Genomic DNA, 20,567 nt, shown 5'->3' on the forward strand with positions numbered 1-20,567 from the left:
CGCCGCCTTTTCTTGATTGGCGTCTAATCTGGCCATTAAAACTTCATTGTCTCTTTGTCTCTTGGCCGACACAAGTAGTCGGTACTTCCAATGAGTTACGGAAAATAAGGAAATGGACACTGTGGAGGGGTCGACCCCTTCCAAAACGGAGAAAGGGAAAAGGCCCGTATAGGAGGAACCGGTAATGTAGAAGAACCGGCCTCCTTAGCAAGAATGAAAGTGAAGAATGAATGGGATACAGCTAGATTTTCTGGCAAGTTGAAAGGGAACCGCTCGAGACGAGCTATGTCTTAAGAGGGGAGCGGATGAAACGGAAGAATAGTCGCTGCAAGAAGAGTAGCCGAAACAACAGGAGACACTGCAAGCACAGCTACGGGAAGGAAAGGAACGGGGGTGCATCGTTAGGCTGTTCGGGACGAAAAGCCTTGAGGAGGGAGCAGTGCTACGTGTCGCGCTAGCTGGATGCCCCCCCCCGGGAGCTGACGCGCCGAGCGGAGCCGAAGTTAGCCTAGTCCCAGCATCCTGGTAGCTGTGCAACGCGAGTCAACAGCGGTGACGTCACCAAGGGATACGGCGGTTGCTAGGCAGCAGTAAACAACCCCGGACAGCGTTGCTAGCAACACGGCACCACACAACAATGGTGCCTATTACGTGGCCGTTTTCTGTGTTGTCAGGAACGAGGCTATATAAGGAGCAGCGAAGGCTATTCAAGTCAGTTAAAGTGTATCAGCGGCCGAAGACAGTTCTCCAGTCAGCAGTGAACGAGTTCTCTGGCCACGCCACAGTAGGAAGCGGTGCCGCGTCACCGTGTTTGCGTATAGCCTAGCTACGCTGTTACCTCGCGCCGTCTTACGTCACCGCGCGTTGCGCGTTACGTTACCGTGGGGGGGAGGGGAGCGCTGACTCATCCGCCACGTCACTGTGGCCTGAGTTGCCACGTTGCTGCTGGGTAGGGAGGGGTTCTCCGTTGCGCAACATGTCACAATATGTAAACAGTCAGTTTATGTAGACAGTCAGTTAATTCATTACGGCCAGTTTTATAAAGTAAATAAAATTCCATAATTCTCATGGCGAGTTTCGATGTTCTCACAGCAGTGTCTGAGACGAATCTTACGAATTTCTAAGGTGTGACGCCTTGTAGTCCGGTAAAAGTTCATGGAATTTTCGGAGGAACTTACTGCTCCCATCTTTAGGGTCAAAAACTGAGTCAAGAAGAGAGACTCAAGAAGGAAGAACACAAAACTATACGGCGTCAGAACATAGGAGGTAGTAACATTCGAATCGGTCTACCATCTGCCATCGTTTGTCATTTTCCTTTGCCGTCACAGGGTAAAATCCGGGCGTTTGCATCACCAGGGTTCGAGGTTTCAATGTTCAGTTTTGTCGTAAGTGTAAAGCAAATTCTGCGGAAGAGATATATGCATGCAAATCTTAATTGCTCTTAGGAAATGAGTTATTCCTTGTTACATAGGAGCCGGTATAGCGCAGTCGGTATAGCGTCTGTCTACGGACTGGACGGCCAATGGTTCGGAGTTCGAGTTCCGGTGGGGGCAAGAATTTTCATTTGCCCTTGTCGTTCTGACTGGCTCTATGGCTCACCCAGCCTGCTATCCAGTGGGTACCGGGGGTAAATCGGCCGAGGCGTCAACTTACCAATCACCTCGAACTAGATCCGAGGTCAAGAAGTACCGAAATTATAATTCAGAAGTCTCTGCATCATGTGATACTGCTGATGAAGACTGTTGTAAGAAATGTTTGTTCACATTATTCATTCTGCGTCATGACAACGAATTCATCATTTAAATCTCAGGATATTCAGAAATTATTTTTAAACATAAAGGTTAGGGTTCTATTTGAATGTGACACCGTGTAATATGGTACAGTACAGCCGAGAGCACACCTTGTCCATGGTTCTGTCTTCGACGCAGCGTTGGCTGGCGTATCCCATGCTGCGGGAACTCAGCAATTCGGTCTCCGTTAACTGGGCGATTTCCTAGGTGGCGGTCTGCCTCTGTTTTCGTTGTCACTTAAGTATGCTTTCTTATTTTAGCCGTTGCGTAGCACTGTACGTCATGTCCGGCTTCCTAGGTAGCGGTCTTCCTATGTTTTCGTTGCAAATGAAACATGCGTTTTTATTATAGCCGTTGCGTAGCACTGTACGTCATATATCCGGCTTCCTAGGTAACGGTCTGTTTTCATTGCCAATGAAACATGCGTTCTCATTGTAGCCGTTGCGTAGCAATGGACATCATATATCCGGCGCCACTACACATTTTATATACATATATGTGTGTATGTCTGTATATATCAAGTGTATTTGTGAAAGAACTGTGAGGGTCGTTTATTTAAACTGTTACAGTGAAAATGCGGCCAAACGGAAGTACCGTCTTAAATAAGTCTTAAAACATGCATGTTGCATCCTGGCATCCTGCCATTCCTTGATCCCAACCCCAACGGCATTATGCTGACGTCTTTACCGTTATTTCTACCTATGTAAACCAAGCGACCTTGGTTCCCTCTCCTGATGTCTCGGAAGGAAGTAGCCATTTCTGTGCAGTCTGAAGCGTCTGAAGGACCACGTAGTCATGAGAAGTTGCTGACCGCCCGCCGGAAAACTAGGAACTGAAATTCTGTGTCACACTTTGTGTTTCTAAAGTTATGTTTGGACAATGTCTGTCTGGCTGGTAAGAGTAAGGCTGCCTGCGGTCGCAACAGAATATTTTTGGTTCCAGTGCAGCTGCGACCGTGTTCATTTTCTTTTTGTAGTATTATTATTATTTTTGCTGAATTTTGGTGTAACCTCTATAATGGCTTCAATGAGGCTGGTGTAAATGGGACAGTTTATTTTTTTCTATTTGTTACAAGTTTCCATAACATCTGATTACTTGGGCAGTCGCTACTTTGGGTTGTTGTGCATCGCCCTTTTGGGGTTTTATGCCGTGCTTATTTATTTCTGTATATTGTGTATGAAAGCTCTAGATCGCATTAAGTGGAGGAATTGTTTTGGAAGAGACTGTGGACCTGTCGTCTGACAGATTACTGATGATGATGATGATGATGATGATGATGATGATGATGATGATGATGATTGTATATGAGTTTCCTTTTTGTTATGTTGGCTATTAAAATTTGTTATTGTTTGTTTTGAAAGTCTGCATATATGCTATCTCCTCCGTAAATGCTTGGATGCCCCATGAACACCCTGGGGAGCTTGCAAACGCGACAACAGAGCCAGAGACGAGGACTGCTCTTCCAGAATTCTCTAGCTTGTGAAGTGCTAGTAGGTGATAGTACGAGTACGAGTACGAGAGAGAGAGAGAAGGGGAGGGGTGGTTAACATGATTTATTTTTGTTGTTTCCCAAAAGTTTGTTGAAGCATAACAACATCGTTTTTGCATTAGACCCTTCAGTTTTTGTATGCTCATATACAAGTAAGCATTACTGAACATGAGGTTTGTTGGATTACATTTATCTTATTTAGAAATAAAGATTAGGAGTATTGACTACGTCCTATTAATTTCAGGTATTATATACAGTGACGAGTTATGAAAATGTTTTTTTTTTATTTGCTAGAAATTTATGAATTATTATTATCATCCAGGATGTTTTAATAGAACCTGTACACGATCCTATAAAAATAAAACCCAATTCAGTGAAGTACATTATGTGACTTATGGAGAGGCATGGGCTTTTGTCTTTCTTGAGGTTCATATCTTGTTCAGATATTGGCTGCGCACCTCGTTGTTCTCATAATCCCCCCCCCCTCAACTGACCACGCGGAAAACAGCCTGTATTGTTGGAACGTGTTTACCGAGCGATCGCATAGCAACGGTCATGCGCCGACCGCATAGAAAACGCCGCACCCCCATTATTGCCTTGCGTGTATTCGGTCTCAAGGTGTTTAATGGGTCAGTTACCTAGCAACGCTGTGTCCATCCACGTTTCGACCTTTATAATCCTAAAACATATTTGTGTTAATTGTTTTAATTTTGGGGGGAAGCCGTGCCAAAACCCAGTTTCAGAAATTCGTAATTGTTAAATGGAAGTCATACGGTGGGTAACATCCTGCTTAGTGTTGGTATAATAAATAAATGAAAAACGAACATTTATAGAGACGTGTATATGTGTGTGTGCGCTTCTGAATTTAATGGATATTTGTAACGCTCATCAGCCCTAGCCCTTTTCAATTGAATGGTTACATATAACCGGGAACTATGTTTATAATTGTTTATCGGTATTTTAAATTAAAAATTATATATTTCGATATTAATTGGACTTTATCGTGATTAACAATATGGTATTCAAGAATTGCTGGGTTTTTGGACTTTTTCCATCGTCCGGAATTCTAGGTAACGGACGACACAACGTTTCGGAAACTGTTCTGTTTCCGAAAAGGCGTGTCCTCTATTACCAAGATTTCCGGACGATGCAAAAAGTCCAGTAAATCCCCGTAATTCTGTGTGTCATCCACTGTGATCAGAACCCTTTAGAATAAAGGCCAATGTTTTAGTTGGATGTGACACCGCGTAATCTGGTAAAATGTTTCCTTTTGGAAGCCGTATGGTGTACAATTTAATCGACGTTTAAACGAAACGTGTTGTCTCGATCGTCAGGGCAGAATATTGTATTTCCAGGTCTCCCATGCTTGAAGTACTTAATCTTCGAGTGAAATGTAATTTTTAAATGTCTGGAGGAAATGCAGAAATGCTTATTTTAAAATCAGTTGCAACAACCGGTTGTGTCGAGAGTGCGCGAGCTCAAGTAATCAAGACATTCATCATAATAGGGGAATCACTCTTAACATCCTCGTGTTCTTCTTCTTCTTCTTCTTCTTCCTCCCTCTCATACCATAGATGCACGTGGGATTTTTGAGCCCTGACATTACAGACCTCAGCGTGTTTTCAAGAACAGTAACTTGTTACGCCATTACTGTAATTTATCATTGGAATGTAAAGCATCGTGTTTTCCAGTTCTCTGTGGTAAGACGTGGCGTAGTAATTGCAACTTATTACGTCGCAAACAAAGTGCGGGAAGAACCAAATTGCGTTTCCTTCTGTTTTAAATCCTCCAATCTTCATAGAAAACGGGCCAAAACCGCTCAGAAAATATAATGTTCAACAACGGGCTCGACGGCAGGGTCTCTGTTTCCGACACAGACAGAAAGATTTCTGAATATTACTGCCTTCTGAGATGTGGCCCCGTGTGTTCTTATAGAACGGTACCAGGATGTCGGAGGAACATGCTGCCTCCATCTTCAGAGTGGAAGAGTAAAAATATGGAGCCTGTAGATTTCAACGAAATAATGATAACACTTATATCAGACTGCACTGTGTCACAGCCGATAAGTTCCAACTCTCTGTTTGGACGAGGATGCTGTTGTCAGCATTTACATTATATACCTTAATATATTACGACGATAGATGAAGTGGAAATTGTCTGGAAGGAAGCGGTCGTGGCCTATCCAGGAAATTCTGGGAAGGACTGACGTAAGCCACGAAGGATAGCCGATGTCACTGCCGAGATTCGAACCGAGCTCCTCCACAGTACAGCTACATCATCTACTTGCTATACTAACTTCCTGCAGCTCAGTCCGTCTTGAGAAGCCGCCAGTTGTGCAGATACTCAAGAACTTCCCAGCATTTTATGAACCCGAAGGTTCATTACCGTGTTCACAAGAGCCCTCTACTGATCCCTATCCTGAGCAAGATCGAGCCAATCCATACCATCCAATCATATCTCTCTATAACCTATTTCAATATTGTCGAACCACCTACGTCTTGGTCTTCCTAGTTGACTCATTCTGGCTACCAGCTCGCTGCTGGTCTATTATCTGGGGATATAGGCGCCGGCAGGTGAAGATAACCAGTCACTTCGATTCACTGTAGAGGGTTATAAGATGCCGAGACTTGTCTCCGAGCTCCCAGCATGTTTTGTCATGGAGTAGCCATTCGAAACAATAGCTGCTTGCTTTTGCCATAGGAAGGCGAACTGAAGTGCAGAAGTACATTATAGTATCAGGAAGTTGTCCGATTTTACCACAAACTTTTGAAACGTTTTGAATGAAGACATGCGGTCTTCCGAATCTGAATATTAATGCCACGCCGTGGTATCTGTTATATAAGTACTAACAATTCTGCGCTGAAGATTGAAACAGGTTCCTCCGAAACGCTGGTATCCATCTACCAAATTACACGGTATCACCTACCAGAAGACTGCCAGCTCGAATTAGCCCCCTCCTGCCCTCAAGGTGTAGGCCCCAATTCAAAACACGTAAAAGTCTTGAAAATATCACAAAATTGGCCATAGATCGCGACTGAACCCGATACAAAAATTTGCTGTGCTGGCGAATGCCAGCAGCAATTTACCTGACCGACTTACCGACACTAGGCGATTAGTTCTTCCCCGAACTTCTTTAATTTACAAAATCGAATAACCGCAAGAGAACTTTGAGGTTGTCTAGATAATGTGAAACCCTCAACGTCTCACAACCCTTATGGGCCTTCACGGCCTGTTACAGGGATAGCTTTACCGTTTTATCTTCACGTCCATGGTTTATGCTAACCGTCTTACAGTGTATACACTTTTTCATCTTATTCTTCACTTCCACACTACATGTTTCAGCACTAATGTGCCATCCTCAGGTGTCTTTATGCACTTTAAACTATTGTACTGCATGCCATAAAGTCTTCATTCTAAAATGACTAAATACTGTATTCGTCATATAGGACGATGAATTCTAAATAATAAAACTTTTCAGGATTCTTCCTACGTCGCACTCGAACACACGAATTACATCATGGCATGCAGTACAATAGTTTAACGTGCATAAAGACACCCGAGGACGGCACATTGGTGCTGAAACATGTAGTGTGGAAGTGAAGAATAAGGTGAAAAAGTGTATGAACTGTAAGACGGTCAGCATAAACCATGGACATGAATCAGTGTAACAGGACGCTAAAATATAACAGTTTTATCTTCACATTTAAATATCACTCTTTCACGAATAACTGCGTTTCCCTGGTGACATGTTCCTTCAGGTTTCTGCCTATATTTATCATCACTTCGTTTCATGCTACATGCACCGCCCAACTTATCTTCATTTGATAACCGAATTTTGGGTTGGGCGGTATTTTACAAAGCTTTCAGTAATTGTATAGTGCTGAATAATATTATTATTGTATTGTATTATATTTCGGCTTCCTGTTGCACACAACCAAGAAGGGACACAAACGGCCGCAATACAACAGAGAGGAGGGAAACATCCCACAACATCAAAAATAACAACTACGTGCCTGAATGAATACTATTTGACCAAGTGCACAGTGCAATAGACTCATTTAAAAGATGTGTTGCCTGAAGATTGCCCTACGAGGCTTAAACATGTAGCATAAATTTGATTTGTTTCATTCTGGTCCGTCACACTAACAATTACAAATATAAAGCACTCCGTCCAATGTGACCTGTAAGTTTTTTACTACATGAAAACTTAACACCCTTACATGTTTCGGTCTCTGTGGACCATCTTCAGAGGGAAAACATCACTACAAATAGGAAACCACCATCACATAATTTGTTTAGACGTAAAAAAAAACTTTACATTCCCAGGAAACTGCTGTGTTTATGAATTGTGAAATGTCTATTTTGTGTACTATGTATTGTATCATATAAGTGTACGTACTTTACGTCATAACAACTTATGTGATGGTGGTTTCCTATTTGTAGTGATGTTTGCCCTCTGAAGATGGTCCACAGAGACCGAAACATGTAAGGGTGTTAAGTTCTCATGTAGTAAAAAACTTACAGGTCACATTGGACGGAGTGATTTATAGATGTAGCATAAACACTGAATGTTCATATATTTTAAAGACATTTTAAACATTTGACAAACATTTTAGTAAATTAAATGTTATTTAAAATGTAAACTGTTGCATTATGGACGGAAAACAAGACTAAAAATGATAGTGCTGAATGGTAGGATGACGAATTCAAAAGGATATGAAAGGAAGTGGTCGTGACCTATTCGAGATACTATCTCATCATTTCCCTTAAACTACGAGAAGCGTGTCACAATAATCGGTTTCTGGCTGAGACTTGGGCGGCTCGGTGATGATGCATTGGAATTAACAACAGAGTGAGTGAGTGTGCGGTGAGCCGGGATAGCGACTGGCTGGACAACCGAGGGGTCGGAGTTTGAGTCCCGGTAGGGTCACGAATTTTCACTTCCCCATCTCGTCCAGACCGACTCTGGGGTCCACCCGAACTCCTATTCAATGAATACCGGGGACTCTTTCCCCGGGGATAAAGCTGCCAGGGCGTGAAGCTGACCACTCACCTCCAACTATTGCCAAAGTCAAGAAAATGTGGATTTATACACGTACATCGACTCCCCCATACGCCTACATGGCGTAGTTCTTAATTAAGGACACGGACAACTTGGTGAGTGCGCGTACGTGCGTGTGCCAGCTATCAGACCGGCGCCCAAACGGACTGCACAGCCTGTTGTCCTTTTCAGGTCAGTTGTTGGCCGTGACTTCACTGGTAAGCAGGATGACGAAACAAAACTGTCGCCTGCAAATCAGTCGGGGTCGCGCGAGGTTGCAGCAACTGGACGCGAACGTGCAAAATGCCACACTGTGCTGTTTTTTACTCGTGCCTGAGCATTAGGTGATCTTCCATTCAGAACTAAATAAAAACAAGTAATACGGGTTGGGACGCCGTGTAGTTTGGAGACAACCCAACGCGTCGGAGGTACATTTCACCTTCCCGTCTGCTTCTTCTGCTTATATTTTACTTGACTTACACCTCGATCCTGAAGATGAAAGCGATATATTCCTTCGAAATGTCGAACTTCCTCGAAGTACAACCCAGAAAACGTTATTTTCATATTCACCTCTACGTGGAAGCGTAATTGGTTGAGGCACTATGCTACAAGCCTGAAGGTTGTGGGTTCAAGTCCTGATGAGGTCATTGGATTTTTCAATTGACCTAATCCTTCTAGCCGCACTATGGCCCTGGAGTCGACTCAGCCTCTAACAGAAATGAGTATCAAGAATCTTCCTGTGGTGAGCGCGTAAGACTGACCTCACCGCCATCTGTGAGCCGATTGTCTACAAAATGTGGGAGCCTCGACTTCTCACAACCCTATGGGCCTCCACAGCCTGTTATAGAGATGGCTTTACCCTTACTCCCCCTTTTTTACCGCTGTGGAAAAGTCAAACCCAACACAGATAACACTGGTCGTTTCTCGGAACAATTTCGTATACGCTTGAGGTCCCTTTATCAGGCTTATCTTGTTGAGATTACATTCTGACATTTACTTCCCGAAGCAGAGATAACAGCTATATGATCTGCATGATTAGCAAGCAGTAATCAGGCCGTGCCATAGCTGAGTCCTTTAGTCGCCAGCTTCCCACCGCGGCGGCCCGGGTTAGAGTCCAGGTTATGTGATATTTGTGGTGGACAAAGTGGCAGTGCGGCAGGTCTTCTCCAAGTATCGGTTTCCCCTGCCAATTCTCATTCTACCGACTGCTCCACATTCATTACCAGTTAGTGGTTCACGTGCAAGTGGACTGTGAGCCGTAGGTCTGTTTGGAACTCTTGTTTCTTATTCAGTTATTAAATGCCATCTTCGGTTACCGACTGAGTTACCGGCCCCGGCAGTACGGCCTCAACGTACTCATTGCTCTTGCTTTAATCACTGCATAAATGAGCAACCGTGCTGCTAGTGCCCAAAGCAAGGGAAGGATAGCACTTCCAGTTTTCTATAGCAGAAAATAAAATAGCAGCGCGCAGAAGACGCGAAATTGGATCTTGAAAGAGGGGCCTAACAAATATCTAAGCTCTAGAGATAAACTGAGGAACCGGGATAGCTCAGTCGGTATAGCGACTGGCTAGGGGTGGACGACCGAGGGGTCGGAGTTCGAGTCCTGGTAGGGTCAAGAATTTTCTCTTCTTCACGTCGCCCAGACCGGCTCTGGGGTCCACCAACCCTCCTATCCAATGGGTAAGGGGTTAAAATGGCAGGGACGTGAAGCTGACCGCTCACCTTCAACTAATGCCGAGGTCAAGAAAGTGTGGATCTCCACATCCACTCCCCCATACGCCTTCATGGCATAGTGCTGAATTAGTTAAGCACAGGAACAACTTCACCTTACTTATAGATGAAGTAAAGAAAAGTTTTGCCTGTGCATAATTAATTAATTCCTGTCACGAAGGCTCATGGGAGAGCGGAGGTATAGCTCCACCATTCTTGATTTTGGTACGAGAGGGACGTAAATTGTAAGCTTCACGCCCCGCTGCTTTACCCACCCCCCACCCGGATAGAGACCCCGTTACCCACTGGATATGAGGCTGGGTGGGCCCCAGAGCCGGTCCTATTACCGACACTATTTTGTTGTAGTCTTCTATTGCTTTTCATAGAAGGGAGATCAATCTCTTGTTTCGGAATACAGCGGCAAAATGGAGGAGGAAGAATTGTGGAGAGTTTTCGTCTAATGAATATAGAACAAAGGGGGTAAAACCTTGTTTTTTGGAGGTACCCAGATCCAATCCCGGCTGGGACACGAGCTATCCTGAGTTATTTTGTCATCTTCCTCAGTTCCTCAACGCAAATTACGGGATATAACAGTGAAATATCCCACTAGCACTTCCATTTACATAGTTTCCAGTTCGCCATTCGAGGTTATATTATGAGCTGCTGAAAGTGTCGTTAAATGAACTATAAATAGATAAACAGACACAGGAGACAGGACATAAAGTGGTTTCGTTAACAGTTTTATTAAAATTTAATTAGAGATTGTTAACATGGAGTGTTTAAGATGAGTTGATATCTACATTACTATTACATGAATAGACACATTAGAAGTAATAGATTCAGTACCGGCTCAATAGCAGAATATCGTGTATACGGTAATAATCTTCCGTATCCTGGGAATTTCTTGACTGAGAGACTATTAGCTTCTTACGAAAGATTCTGCTCCACAGAGTAACATTAGTATTGTCACGTGTTGGGTACGTCACGCGACAAATAACTTCACTTGGGTCTCGGATTTAGCGGATCTTTATTGGAGACTCACTCTTACACCCCTCCCTAGTGGTATTTCCGCCCTACTTTCGTTCTGATGTTCGATTCTTCCATCCTCCCAGCCTTCTTCCAGAGTGCTCGTCACGAGCAATTCCGTGGTCCAGCGGTTGTTGGTTCCGTCGTCTCACAGTCATTCGTCACTTTCATTCTTTCCTCATTCATCCTTCCTGGGAAGGCCGGTGCTTCTACATTACCGGTTCCTCCCATACGGGCCGTTTCCTTTCTTCCGTTTTGGAGACGGTCAATACCTCCACAGTGTCCAATTTTTGACGTTCGTATTTGTTGCAATTCCGCGCAGCACGTCTGCTGGTGCACTTGTACATGCCTCGAATTGCTTTCTCAGTCGCCTTATTGTCTCTCTCTCAAACTTGAGTCGTTCTACTTCTTTTCTTTCATGACGAATGCTTCTGTCCTCCTCCCGCGTTCAAGTTCTTCTTGTCTCCTTTTCGACGCGCCCTTATGTGGACTTGTGCGTGACTCCGACAGTTGAGATGTCGCATTGGAGTATTGGGCCAGAAGTCAGGTGATACTACAAGTCATAACAACTGTAAGGTGTGAAGTGTGAGTGTCCAATAAAGATTCGCTAAATCCGAGACCCACGTGAAGTTATTTGTCGCGTGACATATAGAAAGTGTCACGTAACTTCGAACAAGGCCAAGTGTAACCTTGAATGCGCAGAAGAAAAATGTCAAACAAGGGGCTGAAGGGTGTGAGAAGTGACAGGCGGGCAGTGGAAGAACGAGAAGAAACTCCTCCCACCACAAGCTATGCGCGGGATTTGACTAGGAATGCGGGGCCTTGTTCGAAGTTACGTGACACTGTCTATACCCAACACATGACAGTATTATTAGTTATAGAAGTAGTAGTAATAGTAGTAGTCTGTTTAATGCAACATCTTATATAAAATATGACAGTCCCCTAATAATAAAAAATAGACATGCCAGGAATCTTTAAAATTGTGAAGCTGAAAACAGTAAAGATGCTTGCTTACACGAAACCATGGAAAAATTCCAGTAGACACGTTAGTCTAAGAAGAATCCAGTTAGGTCCGATTATACAAGTCCCGTCAAACCCCGGACCCATTTCCCACACGTTTCTGTTTAATTTTGAAAAGTATTACTTTTCATATTCCGTCGAAAACTAATTCATCGATTGGTTTGTCGCTCGTGATATTACACAATTTCACTGAAGTGGCAGTGAGATTTGTTTTCGAAGCAAAGAAGGTTCACACTATGGTCCTCTTAGCTGCCGCAGCATGAAGTCTGACAGATTGGCACCAACGATACAAGGTTTCATAAACCATGAGACTCAATTAAAATCTCCTCTTACTTCCCCGATCATATGCTCCGGTCCGTAATATCTAATTATGGGATTGGCACGGAGGAATATATTGTGGAGTGACGCCTAAAAGCTGGATATGAAGAGAAAGCATACTTCAGTGGCAACGAAAAGATAGGCAGACCGCTACCTAGGAAGCCGGATATGACGTACAGTGCTACGCAACGGCTAAAATAAGAACGCATACTTAAGTGACGAGGGCCGCGCCATAGCTCAAGCGGTTAGTCGCTGGCTTTCCACCGCGGCGGCCCGGGTTCGATCCCGGGTCTGGTAAAGTGGGATTTGTGGTGGACAGAGTGGCGCTGGGGCAGGTTTTCTCCGAGTACTTCGGTTTCCACTGCCAATCTTCATTCCACCAATTGCGCCACAACCACCCTCACCTATCATCTGGGGTTGGTACAATAGGCCAAAAGTGTCCTCAGTACAAGGGACTTAGTCCCACCCCACTAGCAATAAAAGAAAAAATAAGTGACAACGAAAACATAGGCAGACCGCTACCTAGGAAGCCGGATATGACATACAGTGCTACGCAACAGCTAAAATAACGCATACTTAAGTGACAACGAAAACAGAGGCCAGTTAACGGAGACCGAACTGTTGAGTTCCTGCAGCATGGGATACGCCAGCCAACGCTGCGTCGAAGACAGCGAGAGAACCATGGACAAGGTGTTCTCTCGGCAGTACGCGAAAAGGGTAGATTGCTACAGATAAGAGCAGACCAGAGCGGAGATCAGATCAGCGATCAGAGAGAGAAGCAAGAGGACAACCGATAGAATCTTTCGTATGGCGTAGTTACAAGGAATATTAAAGTGTGATAATTGTTCGCAGTTACGAAGTGTTATAATTATCGCGTGTCATAATTGTCTATAGTTCAGCCTGGCGTAATTCTCCAATAAAAGAGCTTCGTCTAAAGCCGCAACCCAGTAATTATTTGTCACGGATACCCGGACACATGATAATATGTATTTGACATGCTTGACGCACATGAAGGAATCGCGTAATTTGGCCTAGAAGAATTTATGTATTTGACTGACCTGATACAAAAGGATAAAGTATGGAATTGGCACAGAAGAATAGATATATTTGATAGGCCTGACATCCAAAAATTATTGGATTTGCTCAGAAGAATGTGTATGTGTATGTCTTTCACAGGCCTCATTCAAAAGTAGACATTATGGGGCTGCTCCAGAATATTCACATTTCACAGTCCTGATACACGGGCAGAAACTTGTGGGATTGTCCCGGAAAATTCCGTGTTTGGCCTCATAAACCCGCAAATTATGTGACTGACCCTGAAGAACCTGCATGTATTACACCCAATATAGACACTCAAAAAAATGTTCACTGATAATTCTTTGGCTTATAATTATCCGGATTTGTTCTCTGTCATTTTTCAATCTTCGATATAGTCACTGTTAAATTAAGTTTTCCATCCTCAACGAAATTCCGAATAACTTTATCATCAAGGACGAGACATTTCGCAGACTGAAAACTGTCAGAAAAATCTTCTGTGAAACTTCTGACTACAAACGTTTCAATGATTTTATCAACGCCGTTGGCCCCAAAGAGTGTAAACTGACTTTTGTATTTTGCAGCTTCTTCCTTTGTGCCCACCAGCTGGACCACACAGAACCACTGTCCTCCTTTCATGCTTTTGTAGCATAAAAACGTCTCATTCAAGACAAACCTCACTGCTTCTGCGTTCCCAATATTATGTGACCTAATAGATGGCGTATCTTTGTAGTAGTCCCCATGCGACTCTGCGACATGCCCCTTGAACTCTGACATCAGCCCCTTCCAGGAACACTTGATGGATGGGAATTTGTTCATCGGACACTTCATGGGGCCGTATCGACACACGGCCTGGTGATCGGCGATCAGATCCATAGAGAACGCTTGAGAGCAGCCTTTATCCCTGTTGGTACATGGATACATTTGTCTCCTGGCTATCCTCTCCAGGGTGATATTACGGATACCCGAGAGCCGTCCCCTGCAGATTGGGCAGCACTCAATATTGAGTCTGCATTTCATGCAGACGTTGTGTCCGTTGTAACAGAGTGTTATTGGTGGAATCATGTATTCTGTGCAGACAGGACACTCCAGGTCACTCAGAAGCGCATGATCGAAATCACGGACCAGAGTGTCCATTTCCTGATTAGGCTCTGAAATGTCTGTGTGTAGAGGCTGATGGCAGTGCGGTTGGCTCCCTGAGTGTACGGGTTCCCTTGCTGAAACATAAGATAGATGGAAAATGAAATTCAGATTAAAAATAGACGCTTAGCGAAATGTCATATTTCAGTACTGAAGAAGAAAGAAGGAAAAAGGGAGGGAGAAAGAAAGGCAGAAAGGAAAGAGTTGGGGGTGCAAACAGGAGAAAATGGAAAGAAAGGGATATGGAGGGACAAATAAAGAAAGGAACGAGGGAGGGAATGAGGATAAATAAAGAAAAATATGAAACGGGATGCGAGGAGTATATAAATGAATGACGAAGCTGTCTTGGTTATTTTGAGACTGTCAGTATCAAGATTCTATAGCCTCAAGTGATAGGCTAATAAATAACGGATGAGTTGGGAGGGATGTGGAAGGAAGTGGTCGTGGTCTACTCGAGGTTCTATCCCAGCATTTACTTGTGGGGACTGAGGAATAGCTAATGTCCCGTCAGAGGTTCGAGCCGAGCACATCCCCAGTAAACGCTGGAGCGTTACCGCGAGACTGAGCCGATCGTTGTGACTGAGGGTGGAAGGAAATAAAGAAAATGGCAGGGTGGGAGAGAGAAGGAACTGTAAGAAGAAAGCCAGACGAAGAGGAGTATAGACAGAAATTTACAGGCATATGGGAATAGTTTTTTTTTGCCTACTCTCCTAAAGGCTTATGCGATCTTCATGCTGTCTGTATGTCTGTGAATCCCCCCCCCATATTAACTTTTGAACGCCTGAACCAGTCTTTATGACAATATGTATATCATGGTACCTGAGCCCATCTCAGCGGCGTAGTTCATAAATCCTTCCCATCAGTCATTCTGTGTCTCTATATGTGTATCACTTCTATCGTTGATACGCAACGGCTCGGTAAAATGTATTCCTCAACACGTTGCTAGGCAACGGCTCGGTAAACACGTTCCCGTGGTAACGAATACATGAAACAATAGAAGAATTATTGGACGCGTCATAATCTGTGCGGTCCGTGTCTTATCAAAGGAGGGTCTGTTGGTCTTTGTGTGTATCCCCCCCATTGTCGCTAGGTAACAACTGGGTAAAGACGTTCCCGCTGCAACGAATAATTGCTGAAGGAGTTGTTTTATATGAGTCGTAGCAGAGGAAAATCCACTTGATACGTCGGATGATGATGAGTGTGGAGCAGTCGGTGGAATGAGAAATGGCAGGGGAAACCGGAGTGCTGAAAAGAAATGTGTCCTAGCCAGTACCACCTTATCGATTGCAAATCTTATATGACCTGGGATCAGATCCCGGTCGCTATGGTGGGAAGCCGGCGACTAACCGCCTGAAGTATGGTATGGCCCCAGTATGTAGTTACACACACAGATGGGGCTGCAGTCACCTCTAGAAGCCAAAGTGTACCGAACGGACTGCAGACAAATGTTAGACCCACGTGACCGAAAGACACTTACTTCTTCATATGCAGATCTTGTACGCGTTCATCACGGGAATGTTAAAACAGCAACCAGATCTCCAATGACTGAAGCTCAAGGTCTGTCTCAGTAGAAATGCCATGAGAACGCTTTCTGATCGACTCAAATATCGCACTGTGCATATCAATTCTGGTCGGTCACGGTAGCCGAGCGGTTTAAGGCGTGTATTGTCTTCGCTCGCTCGGAAGCCGACATCGTGGGTTCGAATCCCACACAAGGCATGGATCGGCATGTGTAAGGTGTTTATTCTGTGTTGATGGTGTTCTATGTTTAGATAAAAGCCTTGCGACAAGCTGATCACTCATCCAAGGAGTCCTACCTCTGCAAAATGATCAAAATGAAAAAGAAACAACCTCGACACCGTAGGGTAAGTAAACACGTCAATTCTGGGCAGTTCTGACTGTGGTCCGAATGTACTGGGCTTCTAGACTTTGCCCATCGTTTAGTATTCCGAACAGAACACACCATTTCGAAGCTGGATTTGTTTCCCTCCTCAGGTGAAAATATTGGCAGAAATCTACCGAGTTGGGTCCGTTAGAGACATTCACTGAATGCTGGTCCAGCATTTTGGATCCTGGGACCAGAGATCTGCTTGCTGTCTACTGCTTCGCATTCGCTTGATTGGTTTACTTTTCCACCCTGAAGATAGAAGCAGTACCGTCCTCCGAAATTCTGTAAATTTCCACCAGACTATACGGTGTCACATCCCAGAGAATATCACGTGCTCTTACGCTTCAAATGGTAACAATAGGAGCATGAAATTTTATATCTAGGGATAACGTTCGTGAGCTTATATGAAGTTGTGTTCTTGGCAGTGTGTTTTGTTTTAACTACTGAAGGGTCTGTATGTGTGTGTGTGTGTGTGTGTGTGTGACGTCACAGCAAATGTTACCTATTCACCTTGCCTGAATGTCATTAATTATCCTTACGTCAACATATCCTGCAAACAACAAATAAACATTACAAGCATTAAGAGTACCAGTTTTTGGGTTGTAACGCCATGTAGTTCGGAAAGAGCTCAACTTTTCGAAGGAAAGTACTGCGTCCATTTTCATGGTCCAAGAGTATGATAAGCACAAGACCAGCACAAACAGACGGCAACCTGGTTTCTTGTTTGATTTACTCCTTCGCCCTGAAGATGTATGCGATATGTTTAGGCAGCAGACACACTTGCGCATGTTCAAAGGCTCGTTTCAGCAGTCGAAATGGGGACCATACTACCGAAGAGCAGCGTTCTGTTGTGCGCTTTTTGTGAGCAAAAGGACTCAATGCAAAGGATATTCATAAAGAAATGTTCCCTGTTTACAGTGGGAAGTGTTTGTCGCGTAAAGCGGTTCACAGCTGGGTGGTAAACGTTTCGCTGATGGAAGAGGCCGAAACGGAGGAGCGGAAGTGGCTGAGACAACAGTCAAAAAGACTCCATGCTGCGGGTTTCGAAGCACTGGTAAAGCGATGGGACAAGTGTAGCAATGTTCGTGGAGGATATGTCGAGAAATAAATGTTTTTTCCCTAGGTTCGAATATTACGTTTTACGTTGTATATCCATTTATGACCTATTTACTGACTCTCCCTCGTGTATATTCGATAGATACAGCAGTCACATCTTGAGTCTGGCTGTTACCGAAATTCCTCGTAAAGATGAGGCTGTAACTGCTTTACAACAGCACGCATCAATGCAGCCTCTAGCTGTCACGTTTTCGAACCTACGTGGCATCACCGATCGCACTGAAGCTGGGACAGAAACACGGAAAGCGACTACCGACAGAATATATTCTGGCATGTACTACCGTTGCTACGCAACGATGGCGAGAAAGAAAATGCGTTACTTGGTAAGGGCCGGTAAACACGTTCCCGCGGAAACGAGACATACACAACAATACAGTTAAAATGGAAACGGGGGTCTTTTCTGTTGGGTCCGCCCCGGGGCTATATAGCGAGGACCCCAGGCCGGTTGAATGCAGTTCAGTAGTGTAGAGTGAATTGTAGTTGGTTGGTGAGAGTGAGTTCAGTTGGCAGTTGAGTCGAGTTCTGCAAGGGAGCCTGCAAAAAGATGGCGCTATAATTGACTTGACAGTTTATAAGAGTTTTGCACTGGATGCTGTGACAAGGTACCTGAGAGCGGGGAGCCGAAGAAACTTCACTGTTATAAGCCGTATCTAGGTAACGGCTGGTGAAAATGAGGCTGGAAAAAACCTAGCGGGTGCTCTGGTGATCTGTAAATTGTAGAGATTATCGATAACGCTGTAATTATTTGTAGTTCCGAGTGGTGTACATAAGTCGTCAATAAATCCAATATCCAGTCCACACCCCGTCTATAATCACACTCATAAAACCATACCCGCTGACACGCCTACATACCTACCCACCAATGTGAAGTATTAAATATAAAGGGTAAGCAATAAAGTGGAGGTGACCAATTTTAAAGAACTTCCCCTGCTTGAAAGCCCCAGAAAATATCGAACAATTTCAGAATAACCGTTCTGCAGTTCGATGTTCGAACCCTGGGCCTCGCGGACAGTGTTAACCGCTAACTCACGGCGGGCAGACAGGATCTCTCTGCAGTTTTCATGAAGCAGCAATACTGGGGCTGACGTAAATAGCTTCCCACGGTTTATTGCCAGTTTGAACAACTGAATAACGTTATTTAGCTATCTGTGTCATTGCCGTTTCTTCTTCCATCACATCACGTACGGTAATGGGCCTAATTATACGACTGACCACGCAGAAAACAGCCTATATTGTTGGAAGCTGTTTATCGAGCGATCGCACAGCAACGGTCATGGCGCCGACCGCATAGAAGACGCTGCACCCCCATTGTTGCTTTGCGTATATTCGGTCTCGAGGTGTTTAACGGTCAGTTACCTAGCAACGCCGTGTCCATCCACGTTACAATGTAAACTCAGTTCGTACCTCACAGGAAACACACCACATCTCCGCTAACATGCCTAATCGGTTAATGCCATTTGGGGAAACAGTCGCTGTTTATTGTGAGAACCAGACGGAACACACATATATATAAGCTCAGTTCGTACCTCACAGAAAACACATTACGTCACCGCTACAAAACCCAACCTGTTAATGCTGTTCAGGGAAACAGTCGCTACTTATTGTGAGAACCATACGGAACACACACACACACATATATATATACACACACACACACACACACACTATCCCGGAGGAACTGAGGAAAATAACGAAAGAGTTCAGCCAAGATAATCGGTGACGCGGCCGAGATTTGAACCGGGGACCTTCCCGAATCCAAGTCAAAAGTGTTACCGCTTGAACTAACCTGCTCCATGTGGTGCATGAAATATCCATTAAATGAGACAATAGGTTACTACAGGTTAGCGTTTGTGGGTAAAGCATGGGATCAAAACTAGACGCTTATTTTTAGTTGGGGATCCGACTTGGGGTCAGATAGTATCGGTCGGGAGCCCCCGAAACTTGCGAGAGACATTCTACACTTCAGGAATTTCTGAACAGTTGCGAACAATTCGTATTTCACTGATCACACCTTGCAGACACACCGGAGACAGAATAAACTGAACAGGATAGTGTAGCGGGGATTGGGAGGTGATCTGTTCGAATCCCGGTCGAGATATCGACCATCCTAACTTTCTCGTGGTTTTACTAGTTCCTTCATACAAATGCTGAAATACAGTCTCCATTAAGTCACAAACACATCCTTCATAATCCTTTCCTGTTCACCAGTCATCCTGCTTGACGCTGTATAGCATGAGATGCTGACAGCATTGTCAAATAAGCATTCAGAAACACGCAGAAGATAATTATTAATGATTCATTAGGAACAGCTATTTCTAGAAAATGAAGTCAGGAAGTAATAACGCGCAAATTTCCAGTTTCTTCACAGTAAATGTTTTCACGTAACTTTGTGGTTAAATTAATGAAGAAAAGTTATCCGAGAACGCAAGTTTTTTTTTTGTACAAAATGGCTGAATCATGTTTGCATCGCAGATGTTTCACTAAAATACCGATCTGACGTAATACACACTCTCTCTCTTATTACGATTAACACAATCAAATAGAACTGAAATAACACAGGCACAGGAAAACTGTGCCACACGCTTACCGTGCAATTAGCCCTGTCTCCAGACTATCGAACTCCGTTAAACTGTGTTCCGAACAACACACTTCCATTCTAGTCAACAGCGAGCGCTGTTATCAGAAGGTTATGAAAACCAGTCTTGCCTTCCAAACAATATTCATGTTATTCTTAGTTTTATTTTACCTCGGCGCGACTTAACCAATGCCACTACACAGTACCGCCCCTTATTCACTGCTTAAATAGCAATTCGGTTGTATTATTCATGATAAAAACATTGCTGTCATTGCGGTAATGTATATACAAAACGATGCGGCATGCGTATGGTAGCTCAGTCGGTATAGCGACTGGCTACGGGCTGGAGGGGCGGGAGGATGGAGTTCTAGTTCCGGTAGGGTCAAGAATTATCTCTTCTCCACGTCGTCCAGACC

The 20,567-nt window shown here is 44.2% G+C and overlaps 1 protein-coding gene across 1 annotated transcript; it reads right to left on the bottom strand.

The window, feature by feature from the left end:
- Window positions 1-13,481: 13,481 nt before the first annotated feature.
- On the bottom strand, window positions 13,482-20,359 carry LOC111866447 (E3 ubiquitin-protein ligase SIAH1). Its single transcript, XM_023855417.2, has 2 exons — window positions 20,164-20,359; window positions 13,482-14,649 (listed from the first exon to the last, which is right to left on the bottom strand). Exon 2 carries the CDS (start codon window positions 14,567-14,569, stop codon window positions 13,808-13,810), a length of 762 nt encoding a protein of 253 aa, XP_023711185.1. The 5' UTR covers window positions 14,570-14,649; window positions 20,164-20,359; the 3' UTR covers window positions 13,482-13,807.
- Window positions 20,360-20,567: the final 208 nt, after the last annotated feature.

The sequence above is a fragment of the Cryptotermes secundus genome, unplaced genomic scaffold (genome assembly GCF_002891405.2).
Source record: "Cryptotermes secundus unplaced genomic scaffold, Csec_1.0 scaffold300, whole genome shotgun sequence".
NCBI lineage: Eukaryota > Metazoa > Arthropoda > Insecta > Blattodea > Kalotermitidae > Cryptotermes > Cryptotermes secundus.